The 22,892-nt window shown below is 42.0% G+C and overlaps 1 protein-coding gene across 3 annotated transcripts in view; it reads right to left on the bottom strand.

Annotated features, from left to right (window-relative positions):
• The window catches only part of trpc7b (transient receptor potential cation channel, subfamily C, member 7b), a gene marked incomplete at both ends in the record, with an annotated part of 53,488 nt that overhangs the window by 14,754 nt on the left and 15,842 nt on the right, over positions 1–22,892 (bottom strand). For all 3 annotated transcript variants that reach the window (XM_083891576.1, XM_083891577.1, XM_083891578.1), the window contains 4 exons: positions 6,634–6,898; positions 9,439–9,672; positions 11,390–11,606; positions 20,605–20,769. In XM_083891576.1, coding sequence (XP_083747702.1) covers positions 6,634–6,898; positions 9,439–9,672; positions 11,390–11,606; positions 20,605–20,769 — 881 coding nt within the window. The remainder of the gene's footprint in view (positions 1–6,633; positions 6,899–9,438; positions 9,673–11,389; positions 11,607–20,604; positions 20,770–22,892) is intronic.

Raw genomic sequence — 22,892 nt, 5'->3', positions numbered from 1 at the left:
TGTGAAATGATGATTTCAGCGCCGTTTCAGAGGGATTACATCGCACTTACAAGGATATTAAATGCTTGGAATAATTTGTCAGGATGACAGCAGAGCGATTTATTGAAGAAAAAAAAAAAAAAGGTTAATATTGGCACAGATTAAAGCTACTGGAGCGGACATCGACAGCCCATATTGGTCACACTGTGCGAATGCATTCCAGTTTAGATATTTTTTTTTTTCTCACCCCTCTCCTCCAGCTGTCACACCGTAATTGTAATTGTGTCTCCTCTCCTCGTTTTAACATTCAGATGTGCTTGACTGGTAAAGGCTGAACACAACACCTCTGTCTTGCCTTCAGAGATAATAAATTCTCTCTTTAGCTCAAACCCCGACTCTGTCTCAACCATCTGTTTTGCTCTCAGCCACCTCTTATCCTCTTTTCACAGACTGTCTCTCTCTCACCAGAATTCCTGTCTCGCTACCACTTTCTGGCTTTATTCATTCTCATTCCCTTTGTTTTTTTTTCTCGTCCTTCCTTTTTAATTCAGCGTCAATATCGCATTTCTATGTGTCGTCTTTTTATCCGCTGTGCTCCCTCTGCATCCTTGACCTCTCATTGCTTCACATGCCTTTGTCCTTGGCGTTTATCTGATATAGGGTCATGCAGCGTCTCGCCTGCAGATCGCCGCACTCTTCCTTTCATTCAAATACATGGCATTCAACATCCACAAGTTCATGTTGCCAAGGCAAATGATTTACATTGTATACAAAAGCTCACTGTGGTGGACAAATGTCAATAGTTCATAATAATAAACTGCTGAAAGTTTATTGTACATACAGTACAATCTAAGTTACATATCCACGTTTCTTCCCACCCTCGGTAATTAATAAAAAATTAATCCGTGCTGAGCTCAAGCCTCTGTCTGTTTGACCTTTCTTTGTTCATTGTTTGTCTTTGCATCCTGGCTGCTCTCCAAAATTTGCCTGAACAAGCAACTGAGCCAAAAACACAACAAAACAAAACACAACACAACAAAACACAACACCCCACCTTCCTCTGCATCCCTCCCTGTGGTTTGCTCCTCATCCCTTATTCCCTCCCAGTCTCCCTGCTCTTCCCTGTGTCTGCTGTTCAGTTCAATCACCTGTGTTTCCTCAGTTTACTTTCAGCATCAAGAGATCTTTTCAAGGTCGTTGACACCATGCTGTGTATTTTTATTTTTTTTATCATTATTATTATTTTTGCTCTGCACCTGCACACGTTTCAACCTCTGGTTATTTAAACACACTTTTCCCCTTTTCATCCACAATTTCTGCCTTTATCTCCCCATGCCCCCCCCCCCCTCCTCCCCCTCCTCTCTTTGTGCAGTGATGTCATGCATGGTTGACCAGAACACAGCGTCTCGTCCACTGTTCCACCGACAGCGTCCAAACCAAAATCCAGATAAGTGTGTGTGTGTGTGTGTGTGTGTGTGTGTGTGTGTGTGTGAACTGATTTGGGCATAAGTGTCCACCAACGCACCTGTTAAAGAATATGCAAGAACTAAAAGTGAGAGTGAATCATGACTGATTGTGTGTGTGTGTGTGTGTGTGTGTGTGTGGTAACATTACTGGGTGTGCACAGCATGTGGTTTTGTGAATGTGTGCATGTTTTCAGTCAAGATAGTCGTCTCACGCGTGTCTTTATTGAGCCTTATCCAGCTGTGCATTTATGTGCACGTGAGTTTAAGCCTGTGAGAGTGTGTGTGTGTCTACATGTGAGAGCAAACCCCCCCCACCCCTCCACCCCCCTAAACCATCCTCCAGTCTGAGTGGCCCCTGCGGGAGTATCATTACAGTCTCCACCTGGCTTACTCCTCGTCTTCCTGTATGAGAGTTATCAGAGCAGCTCTTACTTCTGCCCTCCATCAAACCTGCCCTGTCAGATCAGTGTGCCACACAGGAACGAATGCATGGACACACACGCACACACACGCACACACACACACACACACACACACACACACACACACACACACACACACACACACACACACTGTGCTGAGAACACACACACACAGAGTTATATACATTATTAGATCCTGTTATGAACAATCACTCCAAATATACTGCAGTTCAACCAAGCAATTCAATTAAGTGGGACAGAAAAATAAATAGACAAAAGATTCAAGCTTGAAAGAGTAAATATTAATTAAATGAGACAAAAGATATAGAGAAAATATTGGACAAACGGTTTGATTAGATTTACACAACAGGAGTGCAAAAAATAATATAAGCATTTCCACTGTTGACCATGTTACAGACACGTTGAGAGTTAAAGCTAGACTGACCCCTGGTGGTGAGAGGGAGAACAGCACCACACATGAAGGGCGGGTGGGGGGGTATGTCTGTCATGCTAAAAATGCAGCTCCTGTCATCTGTGTAAACAACTGACAACCTGCCAGAGGAGAAGCACCATTTAGAGGACATGGGAAAAAAGAGGTTGTTACAGTAGAAAGAGCAAAAATCAGCCTCGATCTCCATCTCTGAAGCTGAGAGGGGAAGTGAAGTGATAAGCCGAGAGCTGGATTATCGTCTTGTGATGGAAAAGATTGCAATGGTAATGATAATACACTTACATCTACAGAGCCTGAGGTCTGTGCTGCTCTCGTCTTTATAGTTTACGAGGAATCTTCATCATATCTCACTGTCGGTTTGTAACCACTTTCTTCCTGACTTCCCATTTCAGATCCATTAAACTCTGGTTCTACCTGTCCATTTGCCTCTCTGTCAGTTCTCTCTCTCTCTCTCTCTCTCCTGCGCAGCTGCTCTGTCTGTCTGCTCGTGACGTTTCCTCGTTCTCAGGTGCCATGTGGGCAGCCAAGCAAGAACTCACAGCCTCTGAAACTCTTGCTGCTGCAGCTCAGGAGAGGAGCTACAATATATAAACACAGCACAAACACTGGGGCAACGTCGGCACCGCAGAGCACAGTCGTCTGACAAGAGGTCCAGTCATCAGTGATTGTATCTAGGTGAACGTGCAGCAGGTTCATAAAAGTGGAAAATGCTCCCAGACGACCCATAACTCGACAGAAATGTGATAATAATGACATTCAAACACTATAACACAACTATTGTCATTTCACTTTGTATATCAGCAGTCGTTTTTTTTATAACTTTCTGACCTTACAATGTTAAATAAGAAACAAAAAGTGAGTAAATGGACAAAGAGCTTGTTATTTAAGACAACACATAGACAGATAGTTTGGCTCTGTAAACTGCCAGGAACACTGAATCATAATCACGGTGCAGCTTGCCAAACAACTGGAAGCAACAGGATTATTGTAAGACTCTGAGGTTATTCTAACTTAATAATTTTTTAATCCTTCAGCTTCAGGGACACACAGTTGGTGTAATGTCAACACTCTTGCCTTTGCAGAAAGAAGACCAGTGGGAACAAGGGTCTTTCTCCATAAAGTTTGTATGTTTTCTCCGTGCCGTGCGTGTGTGGGTTTTCTCCAGGGTTCTCTGGTTGTGTGTCGGTGCGAGTGTGAGAGTGGATGGTTGTCGGTCTCTGTGTGGCCCTGTGACGGACTGACGGACCTGTCCTGGGTTTACTCTCTGCCTTTCACTCTCATGCGGAGGATAAAGCGGTAGAAGATGATTGAACGAATAAATGAAGGAATCCCTCAGCTTTGGTTGTATTATAAATATAAATCCTGAGTTTACTGCGCCACACGTTAAAGGTTGATGTGTGGTTTACTGTGAGTGTGACAAATCAGTGACAGCAAACAGGGGTTTGCGCACTTACTGCCATCTGGCAGCTGTTTGTCTTGGGTGCAAAGCCTGTTATATCAGCACTGATTCAGATTATAACCAAGTTATACTCTCTGGGCCAATGCTTATGTTCAGTTTTATGTTATTTTTTAAACTGATATGAAATCCCAGATGGGCAAATTATGCTAAAAAGATGAACATGAACATGAGCAACATGCTCCACTCAAAGTAGAGTGTCATCTGCTCGGACCTGGTGAGAGACTGATTATTGCAGTTTTTCTCAATTGTTTACACACAAATACTGGTAATTGAGACACAACGACCACAACAGGTAACTCATGCACCAACCCCCCCGAACCAAACTACAAGCACAATTCCTGCTTTACACTCAAATTGCAGTTCTAAAACACACTTTTTCCAAAACACTCCACACAATTCTCTGCATTTGGCACAATTTTCATGAAGAAAATCTCTTGTTTGTTGTTTTCACAAGGAACACACTGTCATTCGAAATTCTAAAGTTAATTTCCCTACTATGCAAAGTGACTCATCACATGGGAAAACACCTGTCACACAGGTTTACAATTTGCAATCAGTGCGTTAAAAGGGCAACAGGTGAGCTCTTCTGTTTTGTATGTAGACCACTGTATGTGCAACTTTGTGTTGGTTGGGATGTACACTGTGTACATTGTTTTTGTGGGAAATAAATAGGAAAAACATATATGTGTTACTGTGTATTTGTGTGTTTTGAGTATAAAAACAATCCATTCATTATCTCCCGCTTCATCCTCCACCGGAGGGTGACATAGGGCGACCGGTGGGGTCACACCCTGGACAGTTCACTAGTCCATCACAGGGCCTATAAAAACAATATTCTAAAATATTTTATGTGTATGTATATATGTATGTACTGTCTGTGGTGTCTGTCTGAAGTGTAACACTAAACAAAAAAAGGCCTAAGTCATTATGATCAATGGGGAAGAAGTGTTTTCCATTGAGCACATCAGTGTTCAACTGGTTCTTATAAATGTCTATTGATATGATGGTTTGTGTTTGTCTTTTGAAAACAAAATACCATTTTGAGAAGAATTAACATTGTTTTGAATGTAAAGTTTTATTTTGCAGGAGGATTGAGGGGCATGAGGCATGCTTACAGAAAATGTGTGTAAACAATAGAGCAAAAACTGTAAACTTGGTCCAGGCTCTCTCGTAGCTGGTGTTGCAAGTGTGAAACTAAGATGAACCAGATGAAAAGTATGTGTGACAACATAATTACAAACCAACTCGAAAAACATTTCGTTTTGCTCTGTCGGACTAAGTAGAAATAATGCACTATCATCTGTTTAAATCTGTAAAACGACTTCCTTTGAGAAAATGAATTATGATATGTGACAGAGGGAGAACTGAGAGATACTTTCTTTCATTTTGAGATGAAGATAAACACATCTGCTGACAGATTCTGTCGGTGGCCAAAGATGAATACATTTCTAACAAATAGGAGCAGTGACAGTTCCACCATCAGTCTGGCTGCAGTGGATATGAAAGAAAGGACAGGTAGAGATATGGCTACATTTAAGTAAAGGTGGGAGGCAAATTTGTTTTCCGCTCAGATGATGTGTCGTGTGTAGCGTGACTTGTTGGACAGGTTGATTGCTTTATGAACAGACTGATAAATGAGCCAACGATAATTTAAACACTTTAAATCCCCCTTTTCCCTGACAAAGATGGATGTTAAACACAGAGTAAATACGGCTTTGTGTGATTGCGACTCGCATTGATACTGATAATTAAGTTGAATGAAACACTTCAGCATGTAAAGCAGATTTCATGTGCTTAGTGTTATCACCTCATTAAAACTGCAGTTGGATGATTTTCAATTGTTATTATTACAAAGCAATAATATCCTGTACCAGTTCATCTTTGTGTCTCTAAATCAGAACAAGAATTTTGTTCCATATTCACAGAGTATTTGTGCTTCATGTCCAGTCTGGAGAGGAGGAGAACGACAGAAGTGAAGTGCCGAATGAAGTCTAAACACATCTGACCTTTAGTGAGACCTAGATGGATCATACACCACTGTGCAATTTTATTGATTTGCTAAATCCTGCTAAGATCTGGACTGGATCTTATGTCCCAGAGGAAACTTCACTACTTAATTCGAACAGGAACCAAAAACTTCTGAGACACTGTCAATAAAAACCCATCTAAAAGATAATAATAGTTCCTTTTTAACATCCGTACATTTTATTAAGCACTTTATTCGCCCCACCACTCTCACTAACATTTGCAATCTCATTTTACTCCTATTAAGAAGTCCTTCAATAATTGTGCTTATTTTAGACATAAAGCACTGTGGATGTCTATTCTACAGTGTAGATAACACTTAATGGTGCTCCAGAAGTGGCTTTTCTCCCTCTAACTTTGTTAAATATGTTAGAAACAACATTAATAAATATAGATTTCAAGGACTCAAACATCCCTTTTCCCATTCCCCATATTAAATTCACCCAAATGGACTGATTTCCAGCGCTGGGCTTGAGGAGAGATTAAAGTTCGATTTCTCGTAATGATAAAGCACCACGGGTTTAATGAACTCGCAAACAGTCACATCAAGTAGGATGTGACAATTTATATTGTTCCGGGGTTCTTGTTCTACGAACTTGTTTAGCAATAAAGCGAACATAAGACCAAAATCAGATACTCGTGTCCTTTAATTGTTCTTTCTTCTACTTTTGTAGTCATCTCTCAAACAGCCAGTAAACCAATACATAGCTCCGCTGTGTTTGCCTCGGTAACGTAGAGGGAAAGTGCAGACATGCAGACATTAAACTGTACACATGTTCTGACTGTTCTGACACACACCACAACAGACACACGGCCAAGGGTATAACTCACGTGGTGAAGGCAGGATTGTACTTGGCGCCCAGGTAGTACGAGTACAGGTTGAACATGCCGATCATGAAGGCCACGAACACCATGATGAAGATGACCATGAACTTGAAGATGTCTTTGACCGTGCGTCCCAGAGAGATCTGCAGCGGGCCAAAGCTCTCGTTGGCCGGCAGGATGTAGGCAATGCGTGAAAAACTCAGCACGACGGCAATGGCGTACAGGCCTTCTGAGATGATTTGGGGATCGGACGGCCGCCACTTGATTCTGGCTGGAGGAGGAGAAATGGGAAAGAGAGTGGTGGATTATTCTGTTACTGGAGTCAAACCAGAGCGATGCTAAATAAAATGCCCCCCGGGTTTCTTCTAAATACTGACGATTAAAACAGCAAAGTATAACCCTTTTACATGTCTGTCTATTATCAAACTGAAACAAATGGTAAATCCCTATTTGGTTCCTCTTAATTAGCATTTACAACACCTTACAATGTGATACAAAATCCATCCATCCATCCATCCATCCATCATCTACCGCTTTTTCCTCCACCAGAGGGTCGCGGGGGGTGCTGTGCCTATCTCAGCAGACATTGGGCGATAGGCGGGGTACACCCTGGACAGTTCGCCAGTCCATCACAGGGCCACATATAGAGACAAACAACCATTCACTCACACACTCACACCTATGGTCAATTTAGAGTGACCAATTCACCTAATCCCCATATTGCATGTTTTTGGACTGTGGGAGGAAGCCAGAGAACCCGGAGGAAACCCACGCACACACGGGGAGAACATGCAAACTCATTGCAGAAAGGCCCTTGTTCCGAAGATGTTCCAAACGGGGCTCGAACCCAGGAACCCGGGTCTTCTTGCTGCAAAGGCAAGAGTGCTAACCACTACACCAACCGTGGGCCCTGATACATAATCATTCACCAAATATGCTAAATACAGCAGGTGTGTTGCCAAATTGGAAATACTGCGGTAGTTTAGGTTTGAGATAAGGTCACCATGCATTATCACCTGCACATCACATTGCTGGGAGAAAAAAAAGCTCACAGTGCGATCTGAAATATATTCCTAGAGAGCATAATTCTGGCTTTTAATACAATGTGCTTTGAGGGATGAAAACACTGTAAGAAGATGGATTAAGTAAAAAAAATGGAAAAGAGTAAAGTTAGAGAGAGGAGGGAGAGGGTAAGGGAGGGCGCGTATCAGAGTGAGAGGAGATAAAAGGACAGTGTGTCTGTGTAAAAGAACAGAGAGAGAAGAACATAAAAAGAGGCACAGACAGAGACACAGAGATGGAGAGGACAGTTGATCGGAACGGACACATTGATGAAAGGAAAATCAATAGGGAAAGAGCCGCTAACACGCAGATTGATCTGTGAAGCTGGGATTATCAGGTAGTGAGCAGAGAATAACGTCCACTGCATGTCCACATGTGGACTGTCAGTGCAGATGTGAAGAGGGAAATAGAGACGACGAGGCATTGCATCTGACACTTCAGAAAGCACTTTCATTGCTCATGTGTCATGACAGAATCAGACCAGCAGATGACAGCACTGATGAGGGTTCCTCCACAGGCCACTGTGACGTGGTCAGACCAGCATAGCATTGACGGCGACAGCAGTGATTTGAATCTGGAAGTGAAGGTTGAATGATGCTCGTGTTCTTCAGTGCCTTCCTGATTTGTTTAATATCCCGAAAGTACAAGGCAGGATATCTAATGTAGGCATTGGATCTCACTTGAGCCCTTAAGGAGAGTGATAACACTTATATCTTAAATGACAAACACACTCTGATCTACACTGCTCAGTTTTTTGTGAATGCATGCATTTTTGAACATTCTTCTTCTCCTTTGGGAAACACTGCTTCTCATTATCAGTGACTGTTTTTATTATGTTACCTCTGTAGGACAGTGACTTTGTCAGGGCCAGAACCTCATTTCTGAGGAGCTGGTTATGTTTGGGGCTAAGATACAGTATAAATTGTGATTATAGGTTAAGGTTTGGGTGATGGTTATGGTTAAGATTTTGTATAACACTTTGTTAAGGCTATCCAATGTAAAGGGGACACATTATGCAAAATCAACTTTTTAATCATTTAAATCTTTATATTTGGGACACTGGTTGTCCTATCAGTCGGCAAAGTGTTAAAAAATATGACTCACTCATCTTTTTGTGGTCCTCCTCATTCTAAGTACAGGAGATAAAACACACACTGTTGACTTCCGCACTCATTGGGACGTCACAATGCGGTAAATTCCTGGAATTGTTGTCTCGCGGAGCTGTGCTTTGTCCATAAAACACGCGAGAGTGCTGGCGAGGGCAACGGTATTCTATTGTTGGCTCCACAGTGCAGCACAGAGTTCTACACAAACTTCCAGCCTCAGAGGATTTATCTGTCCAATGGATACATGTTATATATGACGGCAATGTGCCTGCTAGAGCCTGCAAATGATCACTTTTCCAAATGCAAATTGCTGTTAGCTCCCAGTAGCCTCTGTGGCTGATGTCATTTCCTGTCCCTTAAGTTTCGTTTTACTTTTTTTTAATTATTATTTTTTAAGGTGGACCTAATTAGATACTACTAAATAGAGCGTTCTGAACAGGGCTGTTTTGGCAGGGTGATTGAACTGCTGTGGTGCTTCATCCTTATGGTATTTTGACCAAAGCATGTCACAGACATGTTCATTAGGACACCAGGGAACTCCTTTAACTTGGAGAAATAGGGTATAATATTTCCCCTTTAAAGGAAACCAAAATGGTGTCCTGAGGGGAGCAGCTGCCCAAACCTGTGTGCGCGAGTGACTTACCATAAGTGAAGTAAGCGACTTCGTCAGGTAGCGAGGCATTGCTGAGGTCATCGTCCGGCACATGCATATCCACATACTGCTGAGCTTTGGTTGCCTTGAGGAACGCCATGAAGCGTGCCGTGAAGGACGCTACAAAGATGGAGAGCATGCCGAAATCCAGGACATTCCAAAGATGCATCGCGTATTCCCTGGGGCCATCACTCCATATCTCTTTACACTCCGACCAAATCATGCCTGAGGAACGAGAGACGTACACACATACTGTACAGATCAACACGTCAATACAATAAACTCAGATGGATGGACTAAATGGAAAATACACATGCCCAGTAAAAAAAATGTTCCCCAAAATAGTTGCATGAATGCACTTTTTATTCAACATGACCACACAGTGCCACTCTGTGGTTCAGTTGTCGGTGATAATTCAAACTTGAATATTAAAATGCAGTTCCAGTTGAGAACACACAGCCGAGAGGTGCATCAGGCAGGCAGTTTGAAGAGATTACCAAGTTGCCAGAACAGCTTGGTCTGCATCCATGCCCTCTTTGCTCACCAGAAGAAAAACAGCAGTAGTGACGCTTTGTTGCTTTGCTGCGACAACGGAGGACACAGACAAACCGTACACCCTCCTGAGCAAACAATCACGACACCAGAGAATCTGAAAAAGTGTCGCGCGGAAGTATTATATTTCTGGTTCTACGCCACAGAGAGCAACAAGAGATTAACAAACAAATCTGCAGACTCCTCTGTTTGCTTGTTTTGCAGTCGAGCAAGATTATCGCAGGCGTTTTTTTTACATGACTGTGGTAGTCTTGTAAGATTTGTGCAGAGGATTCAGGAAACAGGAAATAAGGAGCAATAATTAGGTAGAAAATATGTTTGCACAGATATAAACCCAATGACACAGAATTTATTTCCGACTCAATCACCCAGACATCCCCACTTGTGTCTCAGTTGTGGCCCACATACACACACCACATACACACTCTCTGTGATTCTCCATTTGAATCCTAAACAGGAAAACATGACTTAAATGGTGTCAGCTCTTTAATTACCTTCAAATCATGCTGCGAGAATCACAATTACCCTGATCTACATACGCCACTACACACTGACACACACTGACACACACACACACACACACGCACGGTATGAGCACCTGCTGCCAAAAGGAACAGGGATGGAAAAAGAAAAATGGTGTCATTACACGTAAACAAATAAAAACAACCCTGTGTGCCACAAACCAAACACATAATGTTACATTATGGGTGGACAGATTGAAATAAGAGGAGACTCAGCAGATGGGGAAACAGCTGAGGTCTGACAGATATTGCCACGGACTATACATGTGTCAAGTCGGTTGTTGTTTTTCCTTTGTCCTCTGCATTCGCCATGATGTATGCCTGTCATGTTTCACCCTCCCATAGACCCCGCTCCTATCTCTCTCTCTTTTTTCTACATCCCTCCCACTCGTATTTCCCCAGCACCACGTCTCAGATGAACCTCCAAATCCCCCTCCAGCTCGTTGTTAGGACTCAGCATGACTACTGCCTCAGTACATCTGGCCTCTGCTGTTTCCAGCCAGGAAACCTCTATTTGATCCTTGACTGATGAAAGTGAATGACCCTGTTGTGTTGCCATAACCTTGGCTTTCATCCACTTGGTTATTATATAGTGCCGGATTAATCTTTAATTCAGCCTCATATCAAAGTTGGTCAGAAGTTCACAGAACTTTCCAGGAACTTTAATGATTTACATATCTGTATACATCAGGGGGCAAATGGATACTTTGAAGTGATAAAATACATCCGTATTGAATAAAACACGACATGTCTCTTCCATGACATGTCAAGGTTGTTTGTTATCGTGATGGATCATCTGTTTTGATTAGCTCAACAGTATTTGCATTTTAATGGACCGCAACGGTGCAGATTTTCACAATGCCACTTACCCAAAATCCACTTCATGATCAACATCTCTGTCCAGGAGAACTGCGTGGTCTTGACCCTGAACACCTGCCGTGGATGGTCTGTGATGGTCTCGTTGGGCAGGTTCTTGACGCCCTCGAAGCGGTCGGACGCGTTGACGACCAGCAGACCCAAGAAGACGGTGAAGGAGACGGCGTGAGCCACAAACTTCATGAAGGGGCTTCGCAGGATCTGACCGATCTGGAGGTGAGAAGGAACAATTTGTTCCACTATGTATTTGTGGATTACAACTATAACCTGCACTTCCATCTCTTTCAAATAGCAGTATTACACTATGATACTTTTGCCATAGGGGAGCACATAAATGCTTTATATTTACAGTGAAATTACAACATAAATGTAATGGAAAAACTGCACATTCTCTATTTACACTGCACACTCCCGTGGATAAAAACATCATGAAACTATTGCACAATCCCTTCAGCCTCAAGCATTGTTTCAGTGTTTGGTAGAAGTAGGTGCAAATTAATTTTTCAAATGGTTGAGTTTACAGTGGGGGGCATAATATCATCTGCCAGAGGCTAAGAGCTTGTATTCTGCATAGAGGGCGAGTCCTGAAGATTTAAGGTTCACATCACTGTAATGCACTCTGCATCGCAATAGAACGACAAACCACATTTCAACGCAAGATTTCACTCAGTGATGATCAGTTCCAGTTGTTGTTGTTGTGTTTGCCTGCAAATTACGTCTGTGTCAAAGTAACGTTCAACAAACGTCTTTGAACAAAAAACACCCCAAAAATGTCTGACACTGAGATTCTGATCCTAAGAGATCAAAATTTGAAAAGCACCACTGCACAGCCATCTCAACAGGTAAACAACAACATCTGCTGACAACTGTGGACGTGCTTAACCACCGATCACCTTCACTGCAACATAATGCCAGAGTAAAAGGATGCCAAACAAATCAAGAGCTTGTTGAAATGCACCATATGGCAAGAATGTAAGGAGTGTTAAACATGCCACCACGCAGGGACCCTTTCATAATTGCATTAAAAAATATGCCAAAGATTGACAAATACACACATACAGACGAATAATACACCCACTTCCAAGCCCCATACAGACTTCTGAGATCCCAACATTTGCTACACTCTAAACCCGCTGTGTTCAATATTACCTACCCACAGGATATCGCTACTCTCTGCATGCACAGTAACACATAAGATTTGATAGCTGCGCCAATGCCACACACTACTAAACCACGCCGGGAAGAGGTTGTCTGGTGAATCTTAACCCTGTAAAAACCTAGTCCAAAATGCCTCCGAATACTGAGATCAGTCTTCATTTCTTCCACTCTGCAAGGATGATCAATTTCACTCCTCAGATAAATGAGATAGTCAACCTAGATCAGGCCTCTCACTATACACACGAAGACAGCAGAGCCCAGGGGGTTCTTTTTTTTTTATCAGTTTGATTGTGACAAGAGCTGATCGTCTCTGCTCCGGCTGAAATGCTGGCTGCTGGCACCAGTTACATGGAGACTAAGTAAAAGAGGTTTAGTGTAAAATGGAAACCTCGGTAGACAGGGCTTGAGCTGCTGTGACCTCCGTTCTTCCCCAGCATATTTTCGCCAGGAAGAATCAAACGTGACATACAGTACACATAACGCAGACAGACGGCTACTCTGAACAGCTGGGTACATGTAGGTGATTGTGATTCCATATTTAAGCTGTGTCCTAATGCAGTGGAAGCTGTCTACTCAGACAGGTGCACTTTGTTGGCCACATACAGTCGACCAAAAAGGCTCAACCAAAATGTCTGTGGAGGATTTCTCTATCTCGTTACTGGTGTCAGCTAACAGTGGACCTGTAGGTGGATGTAGTGCAGATCACTATAGTATGTAACAGCCCATTTGTACTGTTAGCTATTCAGTTGAGTTGAAGCCTTGCAGCTACATTTAAAGCTGCAGTGCGTGACTTTTAAATACAAACAACTGTGCGATATCGTGACTCTCTGCGTCTCTGTGTACAGCAGTGCTCTGCGTTTGCGTTGCCCAAGGAAATTCTTTGTTTTTCAAGTCACGACTGAATGAAGGAATGCAGAAGCATAGCAACTACTGTAGGGTATAATGTTAATTGCATTTAGGATAATATCCCAAAGTGATGAAACACGATTTTCTAACTGCCAAGACTGTGGCCGTTACGAACACGTGACTTGAAAGCAGCAGTAGGGCACTGTGCTGATGGAGGAGGCTACCTGTTGTATATTAACCTCAGAATCAACGCAACCATGTCAAAGTGGAATAGTTGCACAGTTGCGTGGAACCATTTGTAAGAAGCTTGTGGGACACTGAGGCACTGAGGAAGGTCAAGATGTTAGGAAATGATATGAAATTGCAGGCCCGCAGTTGGTGTAGTGGTTCGCGCTCTCGCTTTTGCAGCAAGAAGACCCGTGATCCCTGGGTTGGAGCCCCGGTTGGAACAAGGGCCTTTCTGCAAGGAGTTGGCCTGTCCTTCCCATGTTCTCCGGGTTCTCCGGCTTCTTCCCACAGTCCAAAAACATGCAATATGGGGATTAGGTGAATTGGTCACTCTAAATTTACCGTAGGTGTGAGAGAATTGTTGTTAGTCTCTATATGTGGCCCTGCGATGGACAGGTGAGCTGTCCAGGGTGTACCTCCTACCACCTATCGCCCTACGTCAGCTGAGATAGGCACAGCACCCCCTGCGAACCCTCATGTGGATGATAGAGCGGTAGACCATGGATGGATGCATATGAAATTACAGTAATGGTTAAAAAAAAAACCCCAACATAAAATAAATATTTTTCAAAATAGTTCAGCCCCAGCAGCAAATGGTTGGAATGTGCGTTGTTCTTTCAGACAGCTCTGCAGGCTACACCTGAGGAGCGGGGAAGGTCTAATGTCACTCCCTGCCTTCTACCCTGATAATCGTGCCTCGTGCAGGCAACCTCTGAGTGTGTGCCACAAAGCTGCAGCAGGAGAAGACGTGTCGTCCTCACAGCAGCGTATCTGTCACTCACTGCAGAAGCTCAGTCTGTTTTACTTCCGCCGGCTTGTTTTTAAGCCCAAGCTGAGAAACGATCATAAAAAAATACCTTTAGTCTATTTGATTCACTGCTCATTCTGTGTGCTCCTTGTTGAGGGGGGTGCGGGTGAGACTTGCAGTGCTTTGGCAACAGAAGTTACTCACTGGAGCTTTAAAAGGGTGTTTTTGGACATTTTGTTGTTTGTTGGCCACAATTATTTCCTGGCAAAACGCTCAACTCTGTCGCACAATGAACCCTGGGAGAGGTTGGGCCGTAAAGGATCCACTCACTGTTGCTTGTGGACGGAAGAGCAAGAACACATTAGAAGGAGCCCTTTGCTTTGTAATTTATCTAATATTTTGTAAGTGAGACAGTTTTTTTTGCATCCACAGTGACAAAGATTAAGGACGACTATTCAATTACGTCCAGCCATTCCATTACTGATTAACCGCGCTCCTGTGTGCAGCAACTGGATTTTATGTCTTGTGGTGACCTGGGTTTGAATGTCCCGAGAGAAGAAAGTGGTGGAAAGGACGAAAGAGAAGGACAGAGGTGCAAGAGAAGAATCTAATTAATGTCTTGAGTGTGCGTGAAATAATTAAAACTCCCTAAACAGAGCTTGTGAGATAAAACAGATGACAGCCTGCAGGAACATAATGAAATAAAATGAAAATGCCATTAGCTAATATGAGAGTGTGAGAGCAACATGTACAACTTCTCATTGTCAGACTGATTGTGAGAAGCTGGTATAAATATATAGACACAGAGAGACAGGAGCACACACCCACTATGACTCTCTGACAATCACAGTAACACAACAGGCACTTTAGCTGAACTGAGTGACAGACACGGCACGTTCAAGGAACCCTGGATAACTCGGCGCTCCTGAACTGTGCTTTGACACGAAATCAGAATTCACAAAGGTGGTAACAAATCACATGATGATATAATTCAGCCCACTGCAATATAAATAAATGGCAGATAAAAAAAAAACCCAGAAAATCAAGCCAGCAATATTTGTCCCTTACGATTAGGCAAATGACCTAAAATACAGTCGTAGACTTGTACTCCCTCTGTTTGTGGTCAAATAGTTGTAACAGAAATCCTTGGATACCTGTTGGGTGCCATCGCTGACAAAACAGAAATTTAGACACTTTACAAGAGAAATGGACACAGAATAAAAAATTGCCTTGAGTGAGAGGGATGAAGTTGGAAAGATAAACAAAACAAGCCGATCCCAGAAATCACTGAGTTGTGAATGTTTTTGAATAAAGGTAATACTGTGTGGTTTGGCATTCTTTTTTTTCAGAGACAATGCTACACAGAACCAGCAGTTAGAAATTGGAAAAGTGATCATTTAGGTTATAGCAGGCACATTGCCATCATATATAACATGTATCCACTGGACAGATAAATCCTCTGAGGCTGGAAGTTTGTGTAGAACTCTGTGCTGCACTGTGGAGCCAAGAACAGAACTTTAGTTCTTAATGTATAACACAAGACTGTGTCCGGCTTTAAACACTGCCATTCCCATCACCGTCCTGGAATAAACTGCTGTTCATCATCCTTATATTGATTTAAAATGTGTATTTTGTATATTCTTTTAAACTGTTTTGTGTTTTTACTCTACTTTAATTCAAGTTATATTAAGTACTTATGCTGGTTCTTGGTGCACGCACAAGGCAAGTGCAGCTGGAAATGTGTCAGAATAACAGATTCACTCTTGGTCCAACTACCTCCCTCTGCTCCAGTGAAACTGTGTGTACATCCTGAGGATTTACTTGTATTATTCATCTAGTCTCAGACATACAGTGTGCTGTACCTGCATACTCGTGATAACGTGAGTTGGCCAGCAGGCCAAGAGGGTTTGGGTGGACTTATACAGAAGAAAATACAAAAAGTTCAGGTGAGTCGGTCAAAAAATGGCTATTATAAATAAACTATGAATGATTTATTGCCTGTAGTATATAGTGTACAGTATACGTGTGCACACTCACACACAGAGTGAGACTTCATCTATGTTTTATATCATCCTTTAAGGGGTATCCATAGCTATTGTTTATACTCCACCGGCGCCAAACATATCTTTCTGGACGGATCACTGCTCTGCTCTCTCCTCTCCATGCTGACTTGAGTGGTGTTGTTTATTCCAGCAAGCCAGTGCCTCAAGCAAGTTCAGTGGGTCATGTGCTGGAAGTGCATATAAGAACAGGCTTTTTCTTAGAATTAAACATAGGTGTAATAATTTACATGTTTATTTTGTCTATTTATTTAACCTCCTCCTGCACATAATTATGACCGGGATGTGGAAATATCTATATATCAGCAGCCAGGAGAGCCCTTTAGAGTGAGATCTCCAGATAATTGTAGTTCTATAATAAGATAAATAAAGCCTAAAATACATAATTGGATGAATGGATCATTGCTAAATTTGCAGGCATTCAGTCTGTTTCCGGTTGTAATTAACATAGATTTACAGGACGGTTGGGTCCGGTTAGCTTTCATAGCGGGTCAATAAAATCCCCCAACCTACATCACTATCACTATCACTACTGCATATAATGAGTCACTGTAAATCTGTGCTGGAGAAATAAACATATAATATTCCATTTAAAACAAAGTCACAGATCATCAACAGCATAACACTGAGCCAAAAGTATAAAGAAAACAGAAAAATAGAGCTGGCATCATAAATTCAGCATATTTTGTATGGAAAGTATTTCTCTGCAATGGTCATATTAATGCTGACGCTCTAATTATTTCATTAATAATAAATCACAACAAGCTTTTTTCGCTGTGAAGCTGTTTTTCTGCGTTGAATACATTTTTACCAAACTCGAGATGGAGGTCATCTTTGACAAAAAGCATGCTGCTCGTCACAGGAGGAGGGGGAGCATGATATCGTCTCCCAGGTGTTTTATTTCACTTACCATGTTTTCCTTCCTGTCCATGTTTCATTTCTTTTCTGTCACTCAGGGGCGGCAGCATATTCTCATGTGTGTGTACATTACCCCCGTGAGCCTCATGTGGAGGACAAAGCGGTAGAGGGTGAATGAACGAGAGACTCTGCATGGCAATGCTCCCCCCCCCCCCCCCCCGCACGCTTTTTCACCTGTTCCAATCAGTAAGCAACTTTCTATATTAAAATATGCATCTGTCTCTCCTGTGAGATTTCCCACAGACATTACAGTACGTTCACGTTTCATTTCTCTTTCGCCTCCCATGACTTATACTGCTTATCTTAGAGCAACATATACATCAACCTTCAGCTCTCCTCGCTGACATGAATTGTAATGTGCTTTGGGGTTCTGATAATGATGTGTTGTGCCGTGGTCGACAAATTGACAGAATTATGAGCAGTAAGACACGAGCCTTTGATGAGACGAGCAGAACAAAACTGCATGATTAGCACCAGGTGTTCGAGGGCAACCGCGACACATCAAAGCGCTCTCGCTGCAGCCTTTCTCTGTCCTGAATCACTCGGTCTTTATCAGTTTCATTATCAAATCCAATTTAATATACCTTATTGTCTTCTGCTGATAAGGCATTACATTATTGTCAACTGTGCACAAACACCCATTTTGCCTTGTTATCCTTTTCCCAGTTCTGTTTTAAAGGACTCATATTATAACTTATTTCTCCAAGTTAAACTAGTTCCCTGGTGTCCTAATGAACATGTCTGTGACATGCTTTGGTCAAAATATCATAAGGATGAAGCACCACAGCAGTTCAATCACTCTGCCAAAACAGCCCTGTTCAGAACAGTCTGTTTAGTAGTATCTCTTTAGGTCCACCTTAAAAAAAAATTTTGAACGAAACTTACGGGACAGGAAATAACATCAGCCACAGAGGCTACTGGGAGCTAACAGCAGTTAGCATTTAGAAAAGTGATCATTTGCAGGCTCTAGCAGGCACATTGCCGTCATATATAACATGTATCCACTGGACAGATAAATCCTCTGAGGCTGGAAGTTTGTGTAGAACTCTGTGCTGCACTATGGAGCCAAGAATAGATCTTTTTGTGGACTTTGTGGACATCTGGTTTTCGGATGTCGTTGCCCTCGCCCAATGAGTTCGGAAGTCAACACTGCGTGTTTTATCTCATGTACTTAGACTGAGGAGGACCACAAAAACATGAGTGAGTCATCTTTTTTCACACTTTGGGGACTGGTAGGACCTCCGGAGTCCCAAATATAAGTATTAAAAATGATTATAAAGTTGACTTTGCATAATATAGGACCTTTAATATAATCTCAAATTTCTATTTTCATTAATGAACTAGCCTTCATTTTAATACTCCTACGTCAACTACTTTTTCCACTACTAATAGTATACTAGTAATAATACACAGTTAAAAGGTGTTTTTTTCCCCCCGTTACCTCAGCTGCATCAGAAAATGACTGAGTCAAACAGGGTTGTCTGCTGCTTGATTCATAATCAAATGTAATTATGCACGTGTGTCTGTGCACACACATGCACACACACTCCACATTAACAAATACTTGTGACACAGCAAGATCTGCAGTGGCGTATATGTCTCTTGATTAAATCCACTGGTGGAGACGTACTCTCTCACAGCTATGACGACTCCACATCCACTCACGCACAGTCTTGTCACCAGCATCTTTTCTCTTTCTCTTACTCTCACAGTCTGGAAAGTGACTTCTTCATTAGTCATACCTGACACTCAGAGACCCTGAAACCTGTTTCTGAAACAAATGCAGAGGCCCGTACACACTCAGCGGTTGATGAAGAGGGAGAGGATTATCTTGATGGACAAGTCATTTTGCAGAAGCATTTACTCAGCTCTGTCATATACGATGTCATTTTAGAGATTATAATTTGCTTGATGGAGTATTAACACAATGTAATAAAGTGCTCCAGTGTCCTTTAATCAAGCAGTGATGAGACAGTGTTCTTTCAATCACAAATCTGTAATGTTTTAAGCCACGCTCATCATTATGGCCTGCCTCTATGATGACAACCAGTGGATGAATTACCATGAAATGTGGCCACACTTTCAACATTTGAGGCCATAGGACCTACAGGGCGTTAAACCTGATAGCACATTTTACAGTGGAGGTGATTTGTCCCACGAAAGCCACATTATAAAGGTGCAGTAAAATACCAACAACACTCAGACACAGTTGATTCTGGATGGAGAAATGTTAGAGCGGCCTGTAACAGAACTGTAATGGGGCTGCAAACGCTCGATAACACAAGTTATTCTAACTATAGCTGAGGATGATGAAGTACTGTACATTTGGAGAAATGGTCTGAGACCAGTTGCAGGCCAAACATTGCTGTGTTAACCCTGTAATGGGCTGTGTTTTAATGGCTTTTGAGGTATTATGAGGACACATCGGTGTGTTTTAACTCTGCTACATTCAATGGACTTTGACACTACACTCTTAGTAATACAGGTGCTAAATAGAACCATATATAGGTTCTTCGGCTTGTCCTAATAGGAGAACCCTTATCAAACCCTTTATTCAGGAAAGGGGTTTTAAAGGCTCTCTGGATCAAAATGGTTGTTACTGGAACCATTAGTGTTACAGTGTTAAAACAAATGGTTCCAGGTAGAACCCCAGCCCTTGTAGAAGAACACTTTTGGAATCCTTATTTCTAAGAGTGTATGAGGGGAAAAGCATGATACTCCTCCTACTCCTAAACAGGTGCATAAAAACTTGAGGCTCAAAAAAGCACCTGTGCCGAAATCTTACCACTTTCATTAACACAAAATGGTAATCATGTCCTCATTTTCCTGTCAAAAGCAAAACAAAATCACATTTCTATTCACATCTGTAGACATCACTGACGACTGCTGGTCTGTGAAACGCGGGGGAAGCTCATTTCAGGGTACTTCAATTGAAACAAGATCTGTGATAAACAGCCGAGTCTGAACAAACGAGTGATATAGTTGATCGGTTTCTCGCAAACATTTGGTAATATACGTATAAATACACCAGTACTTTTTTCTTACTATTTATCTGATTAAATGTTCCCTTGCTGTCATAAAGCGATCACCTCTGGTAATAAAAGTGAGCTCACACATATTTGTGGTTTGCAGAAACATACAATAGAAACACAATGATCCTGGTGAGTGGGTTGAGTTAGTCACGCCCCTATGCTCTCACTGTGTGTGTGTGTGTGTGTGTGATAACTATAGCTACAGTACGTGTCCATACCTTGCTACATGGCATTATCCAGTAAGCAATGGCCAGGAAGGGCAAACCCACAGTGACTCCCAGCACGGTCCAGCATTTCACCCCGACGGACTGTTGCCTCAGACCAGGCAGGTTCTCGTACCAGATTGTCATCAGCTGCTGCTGACAGTTAGGATGAGCAACAAACTGAAGAAAGAGGGAGAGAAAACAATGTTTAGCAATGGAGAATAAGGTGTAATAATAAAAAAAGAATAAAGAAGATGGATGCACGGGGGAAGAACATTGAGAGAATAATAAAGTATACCTTTATAACCTGAGACTCACATTTTTGGTGATTAAAAGTGGCAGAGAACAGATAAATAGAAGAATATGGCTCTTTGTGCATTACCCAGAGAGGAGTTATACTCGTGCTTATAGGTTGAGTCATGGTGAGACTCTGCTCATCCGTGACTCTGCGTGGTGTATCACACTGTGATATGTGTCCACACCCCGAGGAAGATTGAGTCTGATCCCTCAGGAGTTAGCATAATTTCTCACTGATCAGCTGAGAGGGCACAGAAAGCTCCAAGTAAAATGAGAAATATACCTCCAGAGAGTTGGACTCATTCTTCCTTCTAAACGGCTGCATGCATTTCAAAATCCTTACTGTTTGCTTGCATTGGACACTGAGATCACTGGGAGGAATATTGGTGGATCAACGTCTCTGCATTAACAGCCCTTTGTGTGTCTGTTAGTTGGTTGAGAGCAATGCAATGGCTGAATTATTGCTATACAAATACGTTTAATTCATTTATTTTACTTTTTTTATTATTATTATAAAGAGGTGAAGACGGTGAACTTTGTTGACCAGAAGCATTGAACATTAGATGATGAATCTGAAAAGTTAAAGGTTTCCAAAGACAAGTGAACATTACTTTATTTGATATTTAAATTTCAGTGGTATAACTTACAATATTTGGTCATTCCTGCTTTGCTTGAAAATGCCTCTGAAAGCAAAATGGGGTCATTTGTCAAGAATCACTGTGGCATACGTAACAACTGAGCTCAGCTAATAAGACTGTAATCAATCAAAAATATTGATCTTCTTTGAATTTGTTTCCTCTGTTCTGCTTCACTTCCTCTTTCCAGGAGTGAAACATGAACAGATATTACAGCATGGCTATTAAGACCTGACCCTTATTTGTGAAATAAATCAGCCTCTGTCTGTTCAACTGATTTATTTGTTTGCTTTTTCTTCTAAAAATCCAGCCATTAGCAGCCATACAGTATAGACTAAGAGAGATGAGCGCTGAGGGCTAACTCAAAGATCTCACCATAGGTTCATGGGCGCTGAATGAAAAATAACATTTGAATAATAACTAGAATGCATTTCCGGGGGAACTGCAGAATGTGCTTGCTCGGGTGCATTTCACTAATGCGAGGAGCTAGTGGAATAGGGTGTGTTGATGCTTCAGCTGAGAATTTCATCAATACTTCATTTTTCAGATCTTGTCCTTCCTCATATTGGAGTCACGAGTTCACGCACAAAGTTTGGTTTCGATACGTGAAAGCGTTCCTGATATACGAGCTAACTTCCTGTTCCTGTAACTTCTTCCTTGCTTGGTCCAAGGATCATGTACGCTGTAAGTTTCGTGAAGATCGGACACAATTTGTGACCTGTGAAGGTTTAGTTTCGCTTTCTATTCAATCCAAGGGTCAGAAACACTATCTTCAATTTCCACACTACACCGGTTCCGGCTGGACGTTGCAGAGTGGAGATATCTCAAAAGGTCTAGGAGCAGGAGCTGACCCTATAAAGGAATAAGAAAACTTAAGAAGGAAACTCCAGTCATTATTTTGTCACTATTTTGCTTTTATGGTCAATTTCTATCTTGTCATTCAGTGTTTCCCTCTCAAATATCCTGGTAGTCTTTACAGTATGTTTCACAAGCACCAATCACCGTCTTTATCACGAAACGTGCACGTTCAGGGCGCTACCAACTGCTTTTGAGTGGAATTGATGCAATCCATTAAAAGCGAATAAAACACAAAACGATAGTGTATTCATGAAGAGGGCTTGTGGTGCTGTTTATGATAATACCCAAGGTTTCCCAGGTATGTGACTGTGCATGCAGGCTGCTTTTCTATTTAGAGCAAACCTATTGTGTATTCATTACAATCATTATTCACAGCACACTGGCTTTCACAGCTGCCACTTGGCTTTAGAAAGTAAAAAAAAAAAAAAAAAACCGGCATGAAATACATTGGGAAATCAATTTACTATGCAGTGTATGAAAGTAAAGCAGCCCTTAAATAAGAGGCACTCCGTG

Source organism: Microchirus variegatus, assembly GCF_963457635.1.
Source record: "Microchirus variegatus genome assembly, chromosome: 6".
NCBI lineage: Eukaryota > Metazoa > Chordata > Actinopteri > Pleuronectiformes > Soleidae > Microchirus > Microchirus variegatus.
Note: the sequence above shows the minus strand (reverse complement) of the source record. Positions and strands in the feature narration are given on the sequence as shown.